At 43.2% G+C, this 19,993-nt stretch overlaps 1 protein-coding gene across 1 annotated transcript in view; it reads right to left on the reverse strand.

Annotated features, from left to right (window-relative positions):
- Positions 1-3,381: 3,381 nt before the first annotated feature.
- The window catches only part of LOC121271663 (eukaryotic translation initiation factor 3, subunit 6 interacting protein), a 36,960-nt gene continuing 20,348 nt past the window's right edge, over positions 3,382-19,993 (reverse strand). The window contains exons 8-15 of the mRNA XM_041177784.1: positions 19,400-19,571; positions 18,127-18,281; positions 15,644-15,814; positions 14,017-14,150; positions 7,709-7,882; positions 7,019-7,208; positions 6,294-6,374; positions 3,382-4,171 (exon numbers count right to left, since the gene is read on the reverse strand). Coding sequence (XP_041033718.1) covers positions 4,136-4,171; positions 6,294-6,374; positions 7,019-7,208; positions 7,709-7,882; positions 14,017-14,150; positions 15,644-15,814; positions 18,127-18,281; positions 19,400-19,571 — 1,113 coding nt within the window. The 3' untranslated portion in view covers positions 3,382-4,135. The remainder of the gene's footprint in view (positions 4,172-6,293; positions 6,375-7,018; positions 7,209-7,708; positions 7,883-14,016; positions 14,151-15,643; positions 15,815-18,126; positions 18,282-19,399; positions 19,572-19,993) is intronic.

Genomic DNA, 19,993 nt, shown 5'->3' on the forward strand with positions numbered 1-19,993 from the left:
TTTGCAAAATCTAAATATGATCCCTGATTTTTGTCCTAATCAACAACCTGTCATCAGTAAGGAGATCTGAACCATTTAATCCCATTCTGATTTTCTTTATACGAGCGTATGAATTAGGAGAGTAGGCCGCCCTTGAGTTTGCTTCGCCATTCAATGAGATCATAGCTGATCTGGTTGTGGGTGCAACTCCACATTCCACCTACCCTGATAACCTTTAACTATTGCTAGTCAACAATCTATCTACCTCTGTCTTAAAATTCTTCAATGACCCTGCCTCCTCTGCTCTTACGGGGAAGAGAATTCCAAAGATTTATGACCCTCAGAGAAAAAAATTCTCATCTCTATCTTAAATGGGAGACCTCTATTTTTAAATGTTGTCCCCTAGTTCTAGTCTCTTCCACAAGGGGAAACATCTGTTCAGCATCCACCCTGTCAAGTTCCCTCAGGATCTTCTAACAATAAGATCACCTCTCAATCTTCTAAACCCCAATAGATACAGACCAAGTCTGTCCAATCTTTCCTCATAAGGATAACCCTCACCAACACCCCACCCCACCCCCCACCCCCACATCCCAGGTATCACCAACACCCCACCCCCCACCCCCACCCCCCACCCCCACATCCCAGGTATCACCAACACCCCACCCCCCACCCCCACATCCCAGGTATCACCAACACCCCACCCCCCACCCCCACATCCCAGGTATCACCAACACCCCACCCCCCACCCCCCCCACCCCCACATCCCAGGTATCACCAACACCCCACCTCCCCACCCCCACATCCCAGGTATCACCAACACCCCACCCCCCACCCCCACATCCCAGGTATCACCAACACCCCACCCCCCACCCCCACATCCCAGGTATCACCAACACCCCACCCCCCACCCCCACCCCCACATCCCAGGTATCACCAACACCCCACCCCCCACCCCCACATCCCAGGTATCACCAACACCCCACCCCCCACCCCCACATCCCAGGTATCACCAACACCCCACCCCCCACCACCCCCCCCACCCCCACATCCCAGGTATCACCAACAGCCCACCCCCCACCCCCACATCCCAGGTATCACCAACAGCCCACCCCCCACCCCCCACCCCCACATCCCAGGTATCACCAACACCCCACCCCCCACCCCCCCCCCCCCCCCACATCCCAGGTATCACCAACACCCCACCCCCCAACCCCCCCCCCCCCACCCCCACATCCCAGGTATCACCAACACCCCCCCCCGCACCCCCCCCCCCACATCCCAGGTATCACCAACACCCCACCCCCCCCACCCCCACATCCCAGGTATCACCAACACCCCCCCCCCCCCCCCCCCCCCCCCCCCCACATCCCAGGTAGCAGCTGAGTGAACTTTCTTTAAAATGCTTCTAATACATTATATCATTCCTTAAATGAGACCAAGACTGTACACAGTACTCCAGACGTGGTCTCACCAACACCCTGTACTTTAATATTCCATTCCCCTTGCAATAAACAATAATCCATTTAGTTTTAAACTGTTTTCTTGGCATCTATGTTTCAGATATTCTAGTCCCATAAGTTATTTCACTTGCCCAGATATCTTAATTGTATTTCCTTGAATATAGAAGATTGAGGCTATGCAGAACTGAAATCAGGATGCAAATCTCCACATAGAGGGGTAACAGAACTCTGGAACCCTTCTCCCACAAAAAACTGTGGACTTTGGGCCAATTGAAACTTTCAAAACTAAGATTGTTAATCTTCCTAAACAAAAATCCATCAATGATCATTTAGGACTGATGAGAAATTTCTTCACTCAAAGGGTTCTGAATATTTGGAATACTCTACCCCAGGGGATTGTGGATGAGCCATCATTGAATATATTTCAGGCTGGGATTGAAAGACTTTTGTTCTCTCAGGGAATCAAGGGCATGAGAATGGGCAGGAAAGTGGGGTTCAAATAAATTGATTAACACTGTAACTGATGGCACCAATGGTGCTGGCCTGGAGGTTAGAAGTCCTTCCACACGTGTGTTGCAGAGCTCCAGTATAAGTATTTCCAGATGGCATAGTAGTGTACCAACAATGATCCTATTGAACACAAGAATTAGGAGTAGGCCGTTCAGTCCCTCAAACCTGCCATTCAATAAAATCATGGCTGATCTGATTGTGGCCTCAACTCCAATTCCTAATCCTAGACTCCCTTGTCAATCAAAAAACTATCTAACTCTGCCTTGAACTTATTCAATGGCCCAGCCTCTGCTACCTTTCTTGGGTAGAGAATTCCACAGATTAATGGCCCTCTGAGAGAAAACATTTCGTCAAGCTGCAGATGTGGTTGCCGTAGATCACACAGGTATCCACCGGATCCCATACTCCACAGCTGCAACACATCTCCTTCCCAGCCATCTATATTGCTTTATTGGACTAATTAAGTTTAGAAATATAACTCAAATGATTATCTGAGGTTATAAGTGAATTAACTAGTTAAGCTATAACTTTAAGCAATATTTATATCGCCCCAGTTTAAACTACTTCCCCTGTTCAGAGAAAAAAAAACTTAAAATCACCAAGCACTCTCTGTTTCTTGGCTTCAACTCTCACATCCCACTCATGGTCTCTGGCTCCCTCTCTCAGCCCACTCCTCTTTTGTAAGAAGTCAGAACAGCACCTACTCCCTCACTGCACCGAATTCCCTCACTCACCAAATTCCCAAACTCGTACACTGTTTCGATCTGCTATCTTTGTGCTTGCTTACTGGAATGGCGGAGCAGGCTTGACAACCTGTATTGTCTTCCCCTGCTCATCTTTCTTACGTTATGTTAACTCTTGTCTGAAAACGGCAATTGATGCTCGATCAATTGTTAATTTAAACCTGAGATTGATATATTTTTGTTAACCAAAGGTACTGAGGGATTTGGGGGACAAAGATTGATACGTGGAGTTAAATCCAGGTCAGCTACGATCTCACTGAATGGTAGTACAGGCTCGAGACTAAATAGCCTTCTCCTGTTCCTGTAAGCATCAAGCTTTGCGAGGTATCAGCGTGGAAAAGGGCCTGCCATATTTTTCAATGTATCCGTGGAGGTGCTGTTACATTAGAACACAGAAGTTCCCTTCCGAAGGCAAAAATCCAGAGGAAAACTCAGAACCAATGGGGCAAAAATACTCTTCGACCTCCACAGACACTCAAAGCCACTGAAGACCAATCCCAAATACAAAGTGTTGCACTCACATGCTTACAGACTTGTTTTTATTATTCCATACTTTTAGTTTCTCTTTTTATCCAAACATTGGCTGGACTGCTTTTGTTGCACGTTCTTGGTTCTCCCCCAACAATCAGCTGTAGGAAATATTCATGCTGTTAACAATATCCTTGAATGAAGATAACAAGGCAGGAGACAGCAAGTACATTTTAATTGAAAGGCCTGGTATTACATCTGATATCCAAACACATGCAGATAGCCAATGGACATGAAATCAGTCATAGATGAGTTACAGAGGCAGGAGTTTTGTAGATAGCTAACTTGTAACCAATTATCCAAAATAACTGGACTGTGACACCTCGTTCCATTAGGTGCGGATTCACTTGAAATTTAATTTAAGAGATGGGGAGCAACACCCTTCAGTGTGTGTTCATTATCTGTATTCACACAGAACACCAGAGGGTGTGAATTCAACTAGTGAGGTGCTAGTTGAATTAGGAATGCATCATTAACCAAGGATTTGTAATAACAGTAACCAGTTATTATTTTATAATACATACAGCCTGAACTCGCAGGCTTTTTGCTTTTATGAATGTTCCGGTATCAATTAATTCAGAAGACTGGAAATTTTCCTCTTCAGTATCACATCATCCTCTGCAAATTGCCTGTATCAGCTCACATTGAGCAAAAGGTAGGCGAAGAATATGTGCTGTATATATTATAAAACAGAAGGCAAATGATTTTGTTACCAAGGTGTAAGTGGTAGATTTTGAGCTTGGATGCTTTTAAAACTGATCTCTCGACCACATTTAACCAAGCAACGCACCTAGCCGTTCAGATATCAAAAAGCCCTAGTTACATCAGGACAACTTGCACGGCAACCATCCATCACTGTGCTCTTGGAGAAGCAGCAACTTTTTTGGTTGACCGTTTGCTGCTGTAGGTACATTATCGGGGGTTGATTTTCTTCAAGCTTCTGTTGAGCTACAAGATAAAAACAAACTTGCGTTAAACATTCTGGCCTGACGAGGCAAGTCCACCATGAGCAGGTCTCTTTTATAGCAGTCAGAGTTCTGTAATGCACAATATATATTAATCTGCTGTTCAAGCAGAGTTGTGAATAAGCTGGTCTGTCCCTCTATTGCAATTGGTGAGGGATCTTTGCAGACTGATGGTCACTGGTAAAATTCCAGCTCCAGGCAAAAGAAACCAGCATGAAATGACTACCTATCTTTCTCTTTATGCCTTTAACACCTTGCAAAGCCTTATTTCTGTGGGACAAATATACAGTTAATATATTAAAAATTAATACATTTTCCCAAACACTTTGATTATTAGATTTTCTTCAACTCCCCTGGAAAATGAAAACCTCTCTCTCTCTGCTGATTTTCGGGAGACCTACTTTGAAGAGGTGGTTCTCAACCCAAACCCAATGGATGCAACTCCACCACATACAAGGTGGCCCAGTCAAGAGGCCATGAGGTTGAGGGAATAGAAAAACTTTACATGGTACGATGAAAGGAGATCCTTCTCAGACTGAGGCATGTTACTGCACTATATCCGATTAGGTTCACCAATCTCCAGCATTGCGGAAACAAAAATTCCCCAGAATAAAATGATAAATGACCACAAGGGTAAGATTTCTGTATCAGTGAAGAATCTTTAACGCATTTCCAATGTTTACTATACAAATGGCACTTCAAACACTTGGATAATATGTTGCCTTTTTTTTCATTCTTTCATGGGATGTGGGTGCCCCTGGCAAGTCCAGCATGTGTTGTCCATCCCTAACTGCCCTTGAACTGAGTGGCTTGTTAGGGCACTGGAGAAAACAGCTAAGAGTCAACCACATTGCTGTGGATCTGGAGTCTCATATAGGCCAAAGCGGGTAAGGGTGGCAGATTTCCTTCCCTCAAGGACACGAGTGAACCAGATGGGTTTTTATGACAATTGATGATAATTTCATGGTCGCCACTATTTTCAATAGCTTTCAATTCCAGATTTATTAATTGAAGTTAAATTCCACCGGCTGCTGTGGATGCTCCTCAGGGCATTAGCCTGGCCTCTGGATTATCAGTCCAGTGACGTGACCACTATAATCGCCATCTCCCCCTGTTGAAGATTTGTTACGACATATTCCTCAATCCCGGTTCCCAGGATGGGCAGAGGGATCTGGGTGTACAGGTCCACAGGTCACTGAAAGTGGCAACGCAGGTGGATAAGGTAGTCAGGAAGGCATATGGCATGCTTGCCTTCATTGGCAGGGGTATTGAGTATAAAAGCTGGGAAGTCATGCTGCAGCTGTATAGAACCTTGGTTAGGCTACACTTGGAATATTGCGTGCAATTCTGGTCGCCACATTACCAGAAGGATATGGAGGGGATGGAGAGGGTGTAGAGCAGGTTTACCAGGATGCTGCCTGGTCTGGAGGTTATTAGCTATGAGGAGAGGTTGGAGAAACTCGGATTGTTCTCACTACAGTGATGGAGATTGAGGGGCAACTTGATAGAAGTTTACAAAATTAAGAGCGGCATGGACAGAGTAGATGGTCAGAAGCTTTTTCCCAGGGTGGAAGAGTCAATTATTAGGGGACATAGATTTAAGATGAGAGGAGAAAACTTTAGAGGAGATGTGCGGGGCAAGTTTTTTATGCAGAGGGTAGTGAGTGTCTGGAATTTGCTGCCTGAGGAGGTGGTAGAAGCAGGTACAATAGTAGTGTTTAAGAGGCAGCTTGACAAATACATGAATAGGATGGGAATAGAGGGATACGGACCCTGGAAGTGCAAAATGTTTTAGTTGACGGGCAATATGATTGGCGCAGGCTTGGAGGGCCGAAGGGCCTGTTCTTGTGCTGTACTTTTCTTTGTTCTTTGAAAGTATTCAACTGACTCAACTGACAATCCTGCTGAAAGGTAGCCAGAGAGAGTCACTCTCCATTTAACACTTGGTGAACCTCCATATTACACAGTTCAATGAGTTTCGCCTTTTGGTAAAAAGTCAGATTCAGGAGCACAGTCAAGATAGGTCCGCATTCCATGGTGTCACTCTTTTACCTAGAAAGGGCTTAATGAAATCAGTGCGTGAAGAATAAAACACTTCGCCTCACCTCTTCAAATTTGTGAATCTGCCTGATGAAGAAGTCACCATATCGTCGGGCCACTTTGGTGTCTGCAATGTGGATCATGTCCTGAATCAATAGTGAAAACAAGTTTTAAACAGAAATTCAAATTGTTCCATTACGGGTAAAGACAAGGTCTGGTAATTTACTGCATACACTCCAAAGGCTCAAGTTCAATTCCCAGTTTGTTGTGTGTCAGCCAGGGCAACCACTGACTGTGGTACATACACTAGGGCCTCATACCCTAGGGTGGTGCTCCCAAGCTTGTTCCCACTGCAACCACATTTAATTTTTAAAAGTTGGTGCAGCCCAGAGAGTGGGGGAGGGTTGTTGTTGAGCAGGAAGTGGGTGGGGAAAAAGAGTTATTGAGTGGGCAATGGGAGCTGCTGAGCAGGGCATGGGAGAATGCTTTTTTTCCCAAACAGTCTGGCAGACTGCAATGAGCCCTTAGAGTTCAAGCCTCCAAACCATGTGCTTTAGGGCCTCGGGGCCACTGACAGGGCCGTCCTGCAAGAATCACCATTGCAGCCTCACAATCTCAATCACTCGTCCCGCGGCCCCATCGGGCGTCTTGACCCATGGTTTGGGAACCCTTGCCCTAGGGTCACAAATTGAAAAGGGAGAAGTATCAAATGGCCATCAGCACGTGTGGAGTAAGTGACATGAAACTGGTAGAATACAAAAAAAAGTACTCTTCCATAGGCAAAACTCACCTTATCAATGTAGAAGTCAACCTCAGACGCAGATTGAAATTCGCCATCCAGGGCTGAGATCCCACTTGTCCATACCAGGTTCTTCATCTTGTGCTTGAAGACCAAGAGGTTGATGCGGAACTCCTGCTCAGTCATGTCGAGAAATCCAGCCAGCTTGACAACAGGCATTGTGGTATACAGCTTCAAGAAACTGCAAGCGGTTAGCAACCAGCAAGAAATCAACATGCAAGAGTGAGTGGCACATAATGATACTGGCCCCAAAACTAACGCCATTTAAAACAAATATATTTTCAGGTGGTTATTAAGTGTACCCTTTAGTCAACTAATGCAATGCCCCACTGAATATTCAATGATTGGTGTATTTTGGGTGCCTTGCCAGACTCATCAAGTGACCTATAGTGTCTTGAGTCATCCCAATTCAAGGTTTCAATTCTGAACTGAGAGCCGGGGTGAGGGGGCGCACGCCGGGGCGAGTGGGGGGGGTGCGCCTGGGCGAGGGTGGGGGCGAGACACATTCCCTAATTCTTCCATTGCTAAAACGATGTTGACTTGTTGTTGGGAAATGGTTCCATAGGGATAAGATAATCTAAAGTAACTTGCCATGGGATCTTTTGCGTACCACTATATGTTATTACAAACACACTAATAGATGGCAATGGTTTAATCTTGTTGCATTCTAAGTTCACATACCTACGTATAGTGGACAGTACAGACTGTTGCTGCACCTCATCCATAAACACTTTCAGCTGCTGTAGGAAGGGCTCCTTGTGGTAGTTGGGATGGACGGAGTCATAATTTGGCACCACCGGTGACAGGAACTTGGGACAAGCAAAACTGAACAGCTCCTCAAAAATCTGCATCTCGCTATCGGAGAAACAAAAAGCAGCGTTATAGGTGCGGGAAAACAAACAAATTTGGGAAACAGTCACAGCATTTCAAGGAGAAAGGACAGGTTATGGTTCAGCTGCAGCATGTGAACCGTTACTGTATTGTTAATATCAGATAAATATATATTGGTTGTGGTGCTGCTTCAGTGCTTAAATAATATCAACCATGTCTTGCTATCTCAGAATTTTATTATGATAGAGACTTGCAGGGGTCCACTGAAATACCTCTTTTCTAAGGGGAGGTAATGATCAGAGACTCAGGGTAATGCTCTGGGGACCCAGGTTTGAATCCAGCCACGGCAGATGGTGGAATCTGAAGCCAATAAAAGAAGCTGGAATTAAAAAGTCTAATGTCGATTGTTGTAAAATGTTGTCACTAACACCCTTTTGGCAGAAGGGAATCTGCCATCCTTACCTGGTCTGGCCTACATGTGACTCCAGACCCACAGCAATGCCCTCTGAAATGGCCTATCAAGCCGCTATAAAGTCTCAAAAGGCTCAAAAAAAGAATGAAACCGGATAGACCACTTGGCATTGACCTAGTCACTGGAAATGCACTTCAAACAACGAACCAATTTAGGCAAGTTTTCAGTGCGCAATGTCAAAGAACAAAGAACTAAAAGTGATTCTATTTAAATCTAGAACAGCTTCTATTTTTTAAAACTCATTCAAGGAACGTGGGCTTTGCTGGCTAGACCAGCATTTATTGCCCATCCCTAGTTTCCCTTGAGAAGGTGGCGGTGAGCTGCCTTCTTAAACCACTGCTTCTATGCAACCTTAGATGACTTGCTCTGAAACTATGCAAGTGGTACTGTTGCACCACAGATTTTTAACTATCTGGAATGCAGAAGGTATCACAGCTCGAATTGAGCTGATTGCAATTTTAAGAGAAAAGATGGATAAATATCTGACGTAGAGGAAGACAGAGGGCTAGTTTTGAATTACTAATATAGAGGGGACACAGGCAAGGTGAATCATATGGCCTCTCAAATTCTGGAAAGCATTTGACTGTGCCTTATAACAGCTGGTTTACAAGTTGTGCGACAAAGGTAAGCAAAGGATGGTGCTATTTGGAGAACTGTCAGGCTGGAAACTAATAACCAGTGCAGTTTCACAGCTGAAGGAACAGCACCTCATCTTCCGACTGGACACTTTGCAGCCTTCTGGACTTAATATTGAGTTCAACAATTTCAGATCATGAACTCTCTCCTCCATCCCCATCCCCTATTTCCAATAATTTAGAATTAAAAAAAAATTTCTTTTCCCACCTATTTTTAAATTTATTTCAATCTATTGTTTTATCTCCACCTTTTAGCCCATTCTGATCCCTTTCCCCCACCTCACCCCCACTAGGGCCATCTGCCACTAGCTTGTCCTACTTGCTACCCTTCATGTCCTCATTAGCACATTCTTTAGGTAATATCACCACCATCAACACTCCTTTGTCCTCTTGTCTATGACATCTTTAGCAATCTCTCCTTTGTCTCCACCTATCACTGGCCCTCTATCCAGCTTTACCTGTCCCATCCCCTTCTACCAGCTTATATTTCACCTCATTTCTATATTCCCTCAGTTCTGCTGAAGAGTCATATGGACTCGAAACGTTAACTGTGTTCCTCTCTGCAGATGCTGTCAGACCTGCTGAGATTTTCCAGGTATTTTTGTTTTTGTTCAGTTTCACAAGGGTTGGTTTTGGATTTTCTACTTAGAGAATGGAATACTGTCTAATGTTTGCAGATAACAGCTGGGTGCAGTAGAGTAGCTAACAAAGTTAATAATCCAGAGAGATCTAGAAGGGTTAGATCAATGGGCAGAGAGCTGGAAGATTAAGCTGAACATGGTTCTGTATAAAGCCATGAGATTAGGTAGAGGCAGCAAGACTGGAGCTTACATACTAAATTGCAGTGCGCTTGAGGTAACAAAGCAGGGAAAGGTCTATGGAAGTTACTGAATAGATTGTTAAAACCATTAAGTTTTGTCTTCATTGGTGGTGAGAAAGCAATTAAACTAATGGGATATATTAATCAGGATTGAGAGTTATAAAGGAAATGATGTGGAAATTTTATCTGGAGCATCACAGGCAATTATGGCCAGTATTGAGGGCAAGGTATAGATTTTGTCAGGGATGGAAACAACAGTCCTGAGGAGGTACACAAAGCTGAGATAAGAGGAATGACTGGAACCTGTGACTTTACCCTCTGAAAAACAGGATGAGGGAGAGAAGGGAACTTAAGGGAGATAAGATCTTCACACATACCCGAGTTTGGGTCTGGCAAAGTTCTGTCGACACTGATTTGAGGAATAGCGATAAGAGTTTAAAACTTAATACAGACATGCATTTATATCATGCCTTTCACAACCACAGAACATCCCAAATGCTTTACAGTCAGACCGAGTTTCTTGTACATCTTTTTTTTAATTAAAGTCATTCTAGCACTGGCAGCTGTGCCTTCAGCTGCTGTGACTCTAAGGGCCATAATTCCTGCCTAAATCTCTCTGCCTCTCTATCCTCCTTTAACATGCTCCTCTAAACATACCTCTTTGACCAAGCTTTTGGTCAGCTACCCTATTATTCCCTTTTGCGGCTCAATATCAAAATCTTATGTTCTCATGAAGTGCCTTGGGCACTTAGCATAGCAAAGGTACTACTTAAACGAAAGTTGTTGTTGTTGAAGTACTTTTGAAGTGTAGCCACTGTTGTAGGAAACATGGCAGCCAATAGGTGCACAGCAAAGTTCCACAAACAGCAATAAAAGAAATGATCAAATCATCTGTTAATTGAGTGATAAACTTTGGCTAGGACTCCAGAGAGAACTTGCCATCCTGCCTTCAAAATAGATGGCTGAGAAAGATCTCTCAGCATTGAGAGAGCAAAAAGGGCCTCACAGCATAGCAAATCATCTGAAAGATAGCACATTACAAAGCGCAGCACAGAAGTGACAGCCCAGATTGTGCGCTCAAGTTTTTTTTCAATTTATTCTTTCATGGGATGTGGGCATCGCTGGCAAGGCCGGCATTTGTTGCCCATCCCTAATTGTTCTTGCACTGAATGGCTTGCTAGGCCATTTCAGAGGGCAGTTAATATGGATCTGATTAATGTGAATCTGGAGTCAAATGTAGCCTAGGTAAGGGTGGTAGATTTCCTTCCCGAAAGAGCATTAGTGAGCCAGATGGATTTTTATGACAATTGATGATGGTTTCATGAGACTACTGTCACCGTTACTGAGGCTAGCTTTCAATTCCAAATTATTTTTTATAAATTGAATTTAAAATCCACCAGCTACTATGGTGGAACTTGAACCCATGTACGCAGAACACTTGCCCGGGCCTCTGGGTTACTTATCCAGTGACATTACCCCCATCACCCCTGGAATGGTTCTTTAACCCATAATCTTCTGACTCAGAGGTCAGTGAGCTGTCAGCTGAGCCGTCTCTTAAAATGTCAAAATAAAATAGGAAATTCTGTCAACAGGTTTTCTTTTATAAGGCGGTGATAAAATTTGGAGATTATCTGTGGGGATAGTTAGGTAAAATATAGATATTTGGTAGAATTCATGTATAATTATGACATTATACTTTAGAATTGAGAAAATGGTTACAAGCTAACAGACAGCCATTCTACCCAGAAGCTTTTTGGACACACATACAGGGGCAGCACTGAACTTAATTAAAACCAGCTCTAAATTTAATTAAAGACAGACAACATTCCTTTATGTTGGTATCATTCATTGGAATTCTAGTGCTCGTGCCTTTTTTGGAAGGAGGTAACGAGAAGGATTATCCTTTCACAGTTTAAATGCTTTATTTACTACCAAAGGAATTTTTAAAAAAAGGTGATAACACACATTAATGATGGTTCAGTCCGGGATTTGGTGTCGCTACCTATTAAGAAGGCATTCTTAAAATTTAGCTCAACGTATCATGGAAGACTAGTGGGCTTCCAAAAGTCAGAATTGAACATTATCAGACACCTTGTACAAAAGGCAGATGCTATAAGAACGTAGCCTCTGACTGAGCTGGGAAAGAACTTTAGAATCACTATTCCTGTGTTAAAAGTCTAAAATCACATCATGAAAATATAGAAACAAGTGAAATTAATTAGGATTGATATTAGAAAATATCATAAACCTATACTGACCAGATAAAGTCTCACAATGTTCACATAATAAGGCCATCCTCAACAATTAGATAATAGTGGATTATAAGGGATAATCAAAAGAAAGGAGTTTAAACAAAGAGGCAACACCCATAGCTGCTGGAGATGATGAAATTCAGTTTAGACGGGTAAAAAAGATTTCTCCAGAAAAGCAGAGATATTAAAGAGTAAAGGGAAACCTTAAACCAATTTTTCTGAGGCTGTTGAAGAGTTAGAAACTTTAGACAAACGTTTTTTTCGTGTCCTACCATTCAGACAGCCAAAGCTACCAGGAGATTCAAGGTAATCTTTTGCTTTAAATATTTGATGGACATCTTAAGAGATATTTTAATCTGCAGCATTATTTTTTAGTCTCTTTTACTGGCTTTTATATCAGAACTAAGATTATGCTTCCATCTTACTATAAATCTTTAATGCTGCAATGTACTTATCAATTTTGAGTGTATTGTATATTGAATAGTTCTTTAATAAATTTGTAAATAAATTATTAAAATATAACATCTCACATAGTCTTCAGTGTGCTGCTTAAGAATCTCCCCTTTGTATTATCCTAAAAGTGGGAGATACAACTTTTTGAAGAGACACTCCTGGACCTTAGTAATTATAGCCTAGCTGATAATTATTTAAAAGGCTGACTGGAAGAAGTAATAATGTTCCTTGAGGAAAAAAAGTGGTTCACTTGCTCAGGCCCCAAAACAAGAGTCTGTGGGAAGTGGCCAGGGCTATAAGGGGGAGACTAGAATAGGGGACGCAGTTTAAGAATAAGAGGTCTCCCTTTTGAGACTGAGATAATGAGAATATTTTCTCAGGAGTGTCATTACGATGTGGAATTCTCTCCCCCCAGAAAGTAGTGGGGGCTGGGCCGTTGAAGCTATTCAAGGCTGAGCTAGACAGATTTTTGATACACAAGGGGGTCAAGGGTCAGGGGAACAGACAGGAAAGTGGAATTGAGACCACAACCAAGTCAGCCATGATCTTATTAAATGGCAGAGCAGGCTCGTGGGGCTGAATGGCCTACTGCTGCTCCTAAGTCCTATGTTCCTGTGATGGAACAGAAAACCATGGAAAGGTTAAAATAAAGAGGCAAATTCTTATTAAGGGAAGGGGCTACTGGGTTATTAGTTTCATGATCCCAGGAACGAACCTGATGGAAAGTTGGAAAGGGGAGACATTATTACAAATTCCTCATTTTAGGTTAGTTTCTCATTCCTAAAATCCCACATTTTACTTGCCCATTAATTGTAGCAGTTTCAGAACTTTTCAAAATCCAAAAAAATGGAACACCACCTCTCATAGAACTGAGCAGCACTTAGAAATCCTATGAAATAATAAACGGGTTTTTGAATTGACATGGTTCTGTCCAACATTAGACTGACCCTGGGTGCAGGTCACGTTGTGAGGTTAACATTGCCCCTGCTATTTATCTGTACCAATTTCCAATTAGCCACTAATCATTCCAACAGAAACATAATTTTAGAGGTAACAACTGAATATAGAGGTGGACAAAGCTGCATAACGCAAACCCAATAGATGTGTTCAAATCCCTCCACAGTCTCAATCCTCCTCATCTCTGTAACCTCGTCCAGGCCTACAATCCTCTTGAGATCTCTGTGCTCCTTCAATTCTTGCTTCTTGCACATCCTGACTTTCATTGCTCCACCATCGGCAGCCGTTCCCTCTGCTGCCTCGGGCCAATTGGAATTCCCCCCTTGAACCCATCTGCCTCAAAACCTACCTCATTGCCCAAGCTTGCAGACACTTGCCCTAAAGTCTCCTTGCATGGTTCCCTATCAAAATTCGTCTGAGAATGCTCCTGTGAAGGGCCTTGGGACACTTGACTACTATAAATGTGTTATATAAATGCATATTGTTGTTGTGATGTGCACAATGCATCATTGCCGAATAACTGTAACATTAAAAATAAATGGATGGCAGAGAAGGAACAGCAGACCTACCCTTTCTGCATCCGCAGCATTTTGTCTCCATACTTCTCTCGCAGCTGAGTGTGGATGCTCTCATCAATCCTCATTGGGTACAGCGTCAGGGCAATTGCCAACAGACTATGCATCTGCTCATTCTGTTTGTTGATCTACACATTGACGTAAAAAGGGGCAGAAGGAAGAGAGAAAGAAAACGGGGCTTTGATTTTATCTGTAATGATGCATTCCTACTTTTGGACGATCCCACACAATTGTTTGGAAAACCTCCATAGGTACCCATTCGGTCTGGGCTAGAAAAATGCCCAATTGGAATTTTAAATCAATCGCTATAATAGAGAAAGAGAAAGATAGACTTGTACTTATATAGCACCTTTCATAACCTCAGCACATCCCAAAGTGCTTTACAGCCAATTGAGTACCAACGTAGTCACTGCTGTAATATAGGAGACATGGCAGCTACATTGCAAATAGCAAGCTCCCACAAACAGGGTCATCGTTGGCTGTCCCTTGATTCGAATATGACTTATACTCAGGATTGCATGATTCTGCTGCAGGTCTTCACGTGGCTGAACAGGCCGATTCTTGACTCGCAAATCAATGGGCACATGGGGCAGGACATCTCATAAGGTAGTGGGATCTATGATGCAGGGCCACATGGTGCAAGAAATGAGCTTTGCACAAAGTAGAGAAATTAAATGGAACATTGGTCCCACGTCCAATCCCTGTTCTCGGGTAGGGCAGGAAGATTTTTGGCTTCAGTTCCCTTAACTGGAATTGGGAGTGGGTGGGGAGGAAAAAATCTGCCACGTGCTACTCAGCAGAACGGCTGCCTAGGAGTCAGAGAACGTTGTGGGTTCAAATCTCACTCTAGAGGCTTAAAGACAAAGATCTGAGCTGACACTTCAGCAACAGTACTGAGGAACTGCTACACTGTCAGGGGTAACAACTTTTGGGTGAAACATTAAATCGAGCTCCTGTCTGCCTTCTCAGATGGAAGTAAAAAATAACATGACACTATTTCAAAGAGATGGGGTGTCCTGGGGCCAACACTTACCCCTCAACCAACATCACAAAACCACGTTATCTGGTCATTGCTGGTTGTGGGACCTTGTTGTGTGCAAATTGGCTGCCATCTTTCCCACATTACAACAACGGTTACACTTGGCGGTAAAGCACTTTGGAACGTCCTGAGGTTGTGAAGGCACGTTATAAATGCAAGTCTTTCTTTTGCCCTTAATCATTATTCAGTGCCCCAGTGCTGGAAAGTCAACTTAACACACAAAGCATGAACTTGGGTAAGGACAAGTTTGTCTGCGAATACCCTCCTTGCTGTTTGGCACTCACTATCTCAGTGCATGAAAAATGACCATTCTGGGCGAGTCAGGAGGGTTGACTATTTAAGAGCTGGCAGCGTCAGGAATGGCGATAAGCAAATCAAAATAAAAAGTTAATATTGTCTGCTCTTGCTAATTCATAGTATTTGGGCTTGTAAAAAAATGTGAGTTATCCGTTAGTTTGAATAAAAACACCCAGGGAGCATTTCTTTTACGCTAACATGGAATCATTTCAATTAAACAACTACAAACAAAGAGGAACACAGTGTATAAGTGCAACATTATACACAGTTTTTTTTTAGGTTTACCATTTCATATTTATAGGTCGACCGCTGAAACATGTTCTTGGTTCTCTGAATGTACAGCAATATGTTGGCAAACACACGGATAGAATCCTGGTAACGGCGCATCATCAGGTAGGCGAAACCCACATAGTAATAAGTTGTAACCTGACACTCTGGCACTCGGGAGTACATACTCTGTGAAGGAGTCAAATACAAACAGGTTTACAGAGGGTGTGCTACTCCCAAACATGAGGTATACATGGCTGGAAAACCAATACTTAACCCTCCCTACAGATTTACCAACCAGACTGAATTACTGTGGCGTAACATTCTCCCTGGATTGGGGTGATGAGGCGACAGCAGATGATTTGGGGATAATAATTATTCCTCCTGGTCACCTGAGCGCTGTGATCGTTACAAGTTCGTCATACGTGAGGCAGGAGTCAGGTCGCTATTGTTAGTGAGAGTGTGTGAGGTGCCAGGAGACGGCAGTACGTCAGTTACCGTGAAATCGATAGGAGAAGGATTGGAGTCTTGTTCTACTATTCCTTACCAGTAAAGATGAACCATCGTTCAAAGGGAAGTAGGAACTCAGGGATATTCCAGCTGATGAAGTTGAGCTTGCAATTCAATGCTGGGACTAACTTGGAAAGGCAATATCTGAACTGGCAACGAAATACATTTAACTCACAGAGCCTAACTTTTCATTTTAACGACTGTTTTAATTTACTAACGACAGCTCTGAGCATCGATTACTCTGCTAAAGGCTGCAAGTCGAGCAAGAGCAAATTAGCCTTCGCCACGTGCTCACCATTTTTCTCCCCTCTCATCCTGATGACATCTTCATCTGGTGTGGTTCCATAGGCACCTTCCAAGTGGCCATTAATTATAGGAGCAGAAGTAGGCAACTCAGACCATTATGAGCCTTGACAGTGGGTGATGGTAGCTATTCACTCTTAAAAGGCCCCGCGGTCCAGCCTGATCTGAACCAATATCCACACAGCAGTCACGGGCTAGTACATACAAACAAGGAGCAGGAGTAGGCCATTCAGCCCCTCTAGCCAGCTCCGCCATTTAATAAGATCATGGCTGACCTGATAGTAACCTGAAATCTGCATCCCACCTACCCCCGATAACCCATCACCCCTTTGCTTACCAAGAATCTATCCACCTCTGCCTTAAAAATATTCAAAGACTCTGCTTCCACTGCCTTTTCAGGAAAAGAGGTCCAAAGATCTACGACCCTCAGTGAAAAAGTTTTGCCTCATCTGTTTGAAATGGCCGAGCCCTTATTTTTAAACAGTGACACCCTAGTCCTAGATTCTTCCACAAGAGGAAACATCCTCTCCACATCCACCTTGTCAAATCCCCTCAGGATCTTATATGTTTCAATCAAGTCGCCTCTTACTCTTCTAAGCTCCAGCAGGTACAAGCCTGGCCTGTCCAACCTTTCCTTAAAAGAAAACCCACCCGGTCCAGTTATTAGTGTCGTAAACTTTCCCCGAGCTGCTTCCAATGCATTTACATCTTTCCTTAAATATGGTGACCAAAATTCTACACAGTACTCCAAATGTGGTCTCACTAGTGCCCAGTACAACTGAAGCATAACCTCCCTATTTTTATATTCAACTGCCTTGCAATAACTTTTCTAATTATATGCTGTACTTGCATACTAGCCTTTTGTGATTCATGCACTGGACCACCCAGATCCCTTGGCACCTCAGAGCTCTAGTAATCAGGAAGTGGAGCTCTTGGAAACTTTCCCTCTAATGCCAAGGTCCTGATGGCAAATATCACACTCCCAACCACAACACAGCTGAATCAGCAAGGCCCCCGGGGGCTAAGCCAGGATCCTTCTGGCCTTTATGTATGGTGCAGTGTCACAGAGCTATTGAGGAAACTGCAAAGGTTTTGCTAAAAAGTGCAGTGGGCAAGGTCTGGGCTTTGAGAGGTTACACAAAGGTGGTGTGACAAGAATTGTTGTCCCCCAATATTTTTACAGAGCGTGTTTCCAAACTCAACCTGTTCATCTACAGGATGGAGCAGAGTTGAGGGGAGGTATAAGCCCAGATGGAAAACCTATACAGAAATTACAATGCAGTTCTCAGCAAGCATGACATTTAATAGCACTTGCAGGGACCTAGAGGGCTTTGAAGCTCCTCTAACTCCAAAGCCAGAAAATAGTGTACCTTGAAGGACAAAAAAACCCCTCATTATCTGATGTATACAATCATTTTCTTTTCCTCTTGCTTAACAAATTAAAACATGAACAACTTTTGGCTGATTACATAGATGTGTAAAGGCTGGCTAGTCCCAGTGTTGGCTTATAATATTTTCACTTGCATTACTCTCAGCGGTATTTTGGAATTCTTGTTTCTTGCAATGGATCCCTACCATTCGTCAACAGCTATAGAAATAACTGGAGAATGTGTCTCTAATTGCTGGTTAAAATTAGCAGGATAATTAATCTCAGTTAACAGATAGAAATGTGCTGTGATGGGATGCACCTTTTTATTGAGTTCAATGTTCTCGAGCACTTTGATGGCCTGGTAGTAATCGCCGAGCAGTGAGTGGAGACGCAGGAGTCCAACCAAGCTGAAGTATCCCAGCATTTTGTATAGGGAATGACGTCCATACTCCCCAGCAACACTCTCAGGATCTCCTGTAATCAGATGAACAGTAGTAGATATCAATGCAAGAGTGAACGTAGGTCTCTAGCGAAGTCAGTTTTAACTAACACCAGCAGCAGATGATCTGGCCGTTATCACTCGGCTGTTTGTGGGAGCTTGCTGTGCGCAAATTGGCTGCCGCATTTTATTTATTCACAGTGACTATACTTCAAATTCATTTCATTGACTGTGAATCACTTTGCGGGATGTCCTGGGGTGGTGAAGGATGCGGAACAAATGCAAGTTTCCCTTTCGCAAAAATAGGGACATCATTTGAGTGAAAATGTGGTTCTCAAATTAGATGGGGGAAAAAATGCAGATGTTTGAAAACTGAATTTTAAACAAAAAGTGCGCAGGTCATTCAGGGGTCTGCAAAGTAACATTTTGGCTCAGGAAGCTGCTTCAGCATTTTTGAATGCTAACTTAAAATTAGTCTAATGCCCAGAGACACAAAAAAAAGATATAATTATTAAGCACACAGCAAATGAGGCAAAAAAAATATAATCTTTCAGTGCAGAATAAGTTTATCAGGAAATGTAAGAACATTAACTGAGATTTCCTAAGATTCCACAATCCCAAATCAGTACAGGAAGTCCGCATTTGATGTTTTGTAGTTGCGTTCTTGAAACTACTTTATGTGAATCATAGGTTTCCATAGGAATCAATGCTAAAGTCAGAGTTGGGTTCATTTGGTTTTTCTGGGTGAGAAAGATCCGATGTACAAGTTGAAATACTGTACCATGCCATGTGCAGCACTGTGCATTCCAAACTGAAATAACTCGCTAAGTAAAACACATCGCTAAATATAAAAGAAATACAATATGTAAAATGTTTAAAAGAATAAAAAGGTACAGGATACATTCACCTACATTGCAGTACTTTTAGATTGACCAGGCTCCATCCAGTGGCAAAAGCTGGTCAATGCAGGTAGCAGCTGAAGTTCGAGGACTATCTGCACCGACCAACTTCTGCCGCTAGAGGGAAAACAGAGCTTCAGAGCGAGCTCAGCAGCGGCCCCACGAGGGGGCAGGCCGGGGGTGGGGGTGCAGAAATGAAAGAATATCAACAAAAGAAAGCCAAGTTTACAGAACGCAGAATCATCTGCACTTGCCTCCACTGGTGTAGACCTCTAATTGCCGGTTGATGTTGGATTTGTCGACCAAGGAGTGCAGGACATTGAGGACACTGTGAACGTTCCAGATTTTGGGATTTGACCGCAGGAATTCAATTTCCTCTTCCGTCTTCTTGGCTGTTTTGCAGCGGTACTGACTAAAAGACTGGAACTGTGTGGAGAAAGAGCAAAAGTTTCAATGGAAGGCATGGACGTGGTTAGCACTCTGATAGGCAAGCCAGTTTCGGGTCAAATCTCTGGCGATGAAGGTAGCTGCAAACTTTTGCAGGGCAGCCTGGCGAAAGCACATTTTGATTTGTACTCTGAATAAAACGTGTGGCTTATTTCCAATGTTTTCATCTCTGCTTGGTCTTCAGAATCACAACAGGTCAAAGGTGTATTCTGTTCCTTCACCAGGGCCATGTTTGTAACGGCACTGGTGCGGTGAAGACATAAGGAAATGTTGCACAACCAAGTTTGTCCCAGCACAAATCCTAGGAAAAATAGGTTAAGTAACCCAGTCAACATGCCCTTCTCGTCATATCTCCACATTCGACTTGTGTAGTTCAAACAGCGAATGCACAACATTTCTTT

The sequence above is a fragment of the Carcharodon carcharias genome, chromosome 31 (genome assembly GCF_017639515.1).
Source record: "Carcharodon carcharias isolate sCarCar2 chromosome 31, sCarCar2.pri, whole genome shotgun sequence".
NCBI classification, from domain to species: domain Eukaryota; kingdom Metazoa; phylum Chordata; class Chondrichthyes; order Lamniformes; family Lamnidae; genus Carcharodon; species Carcharodon carcharias.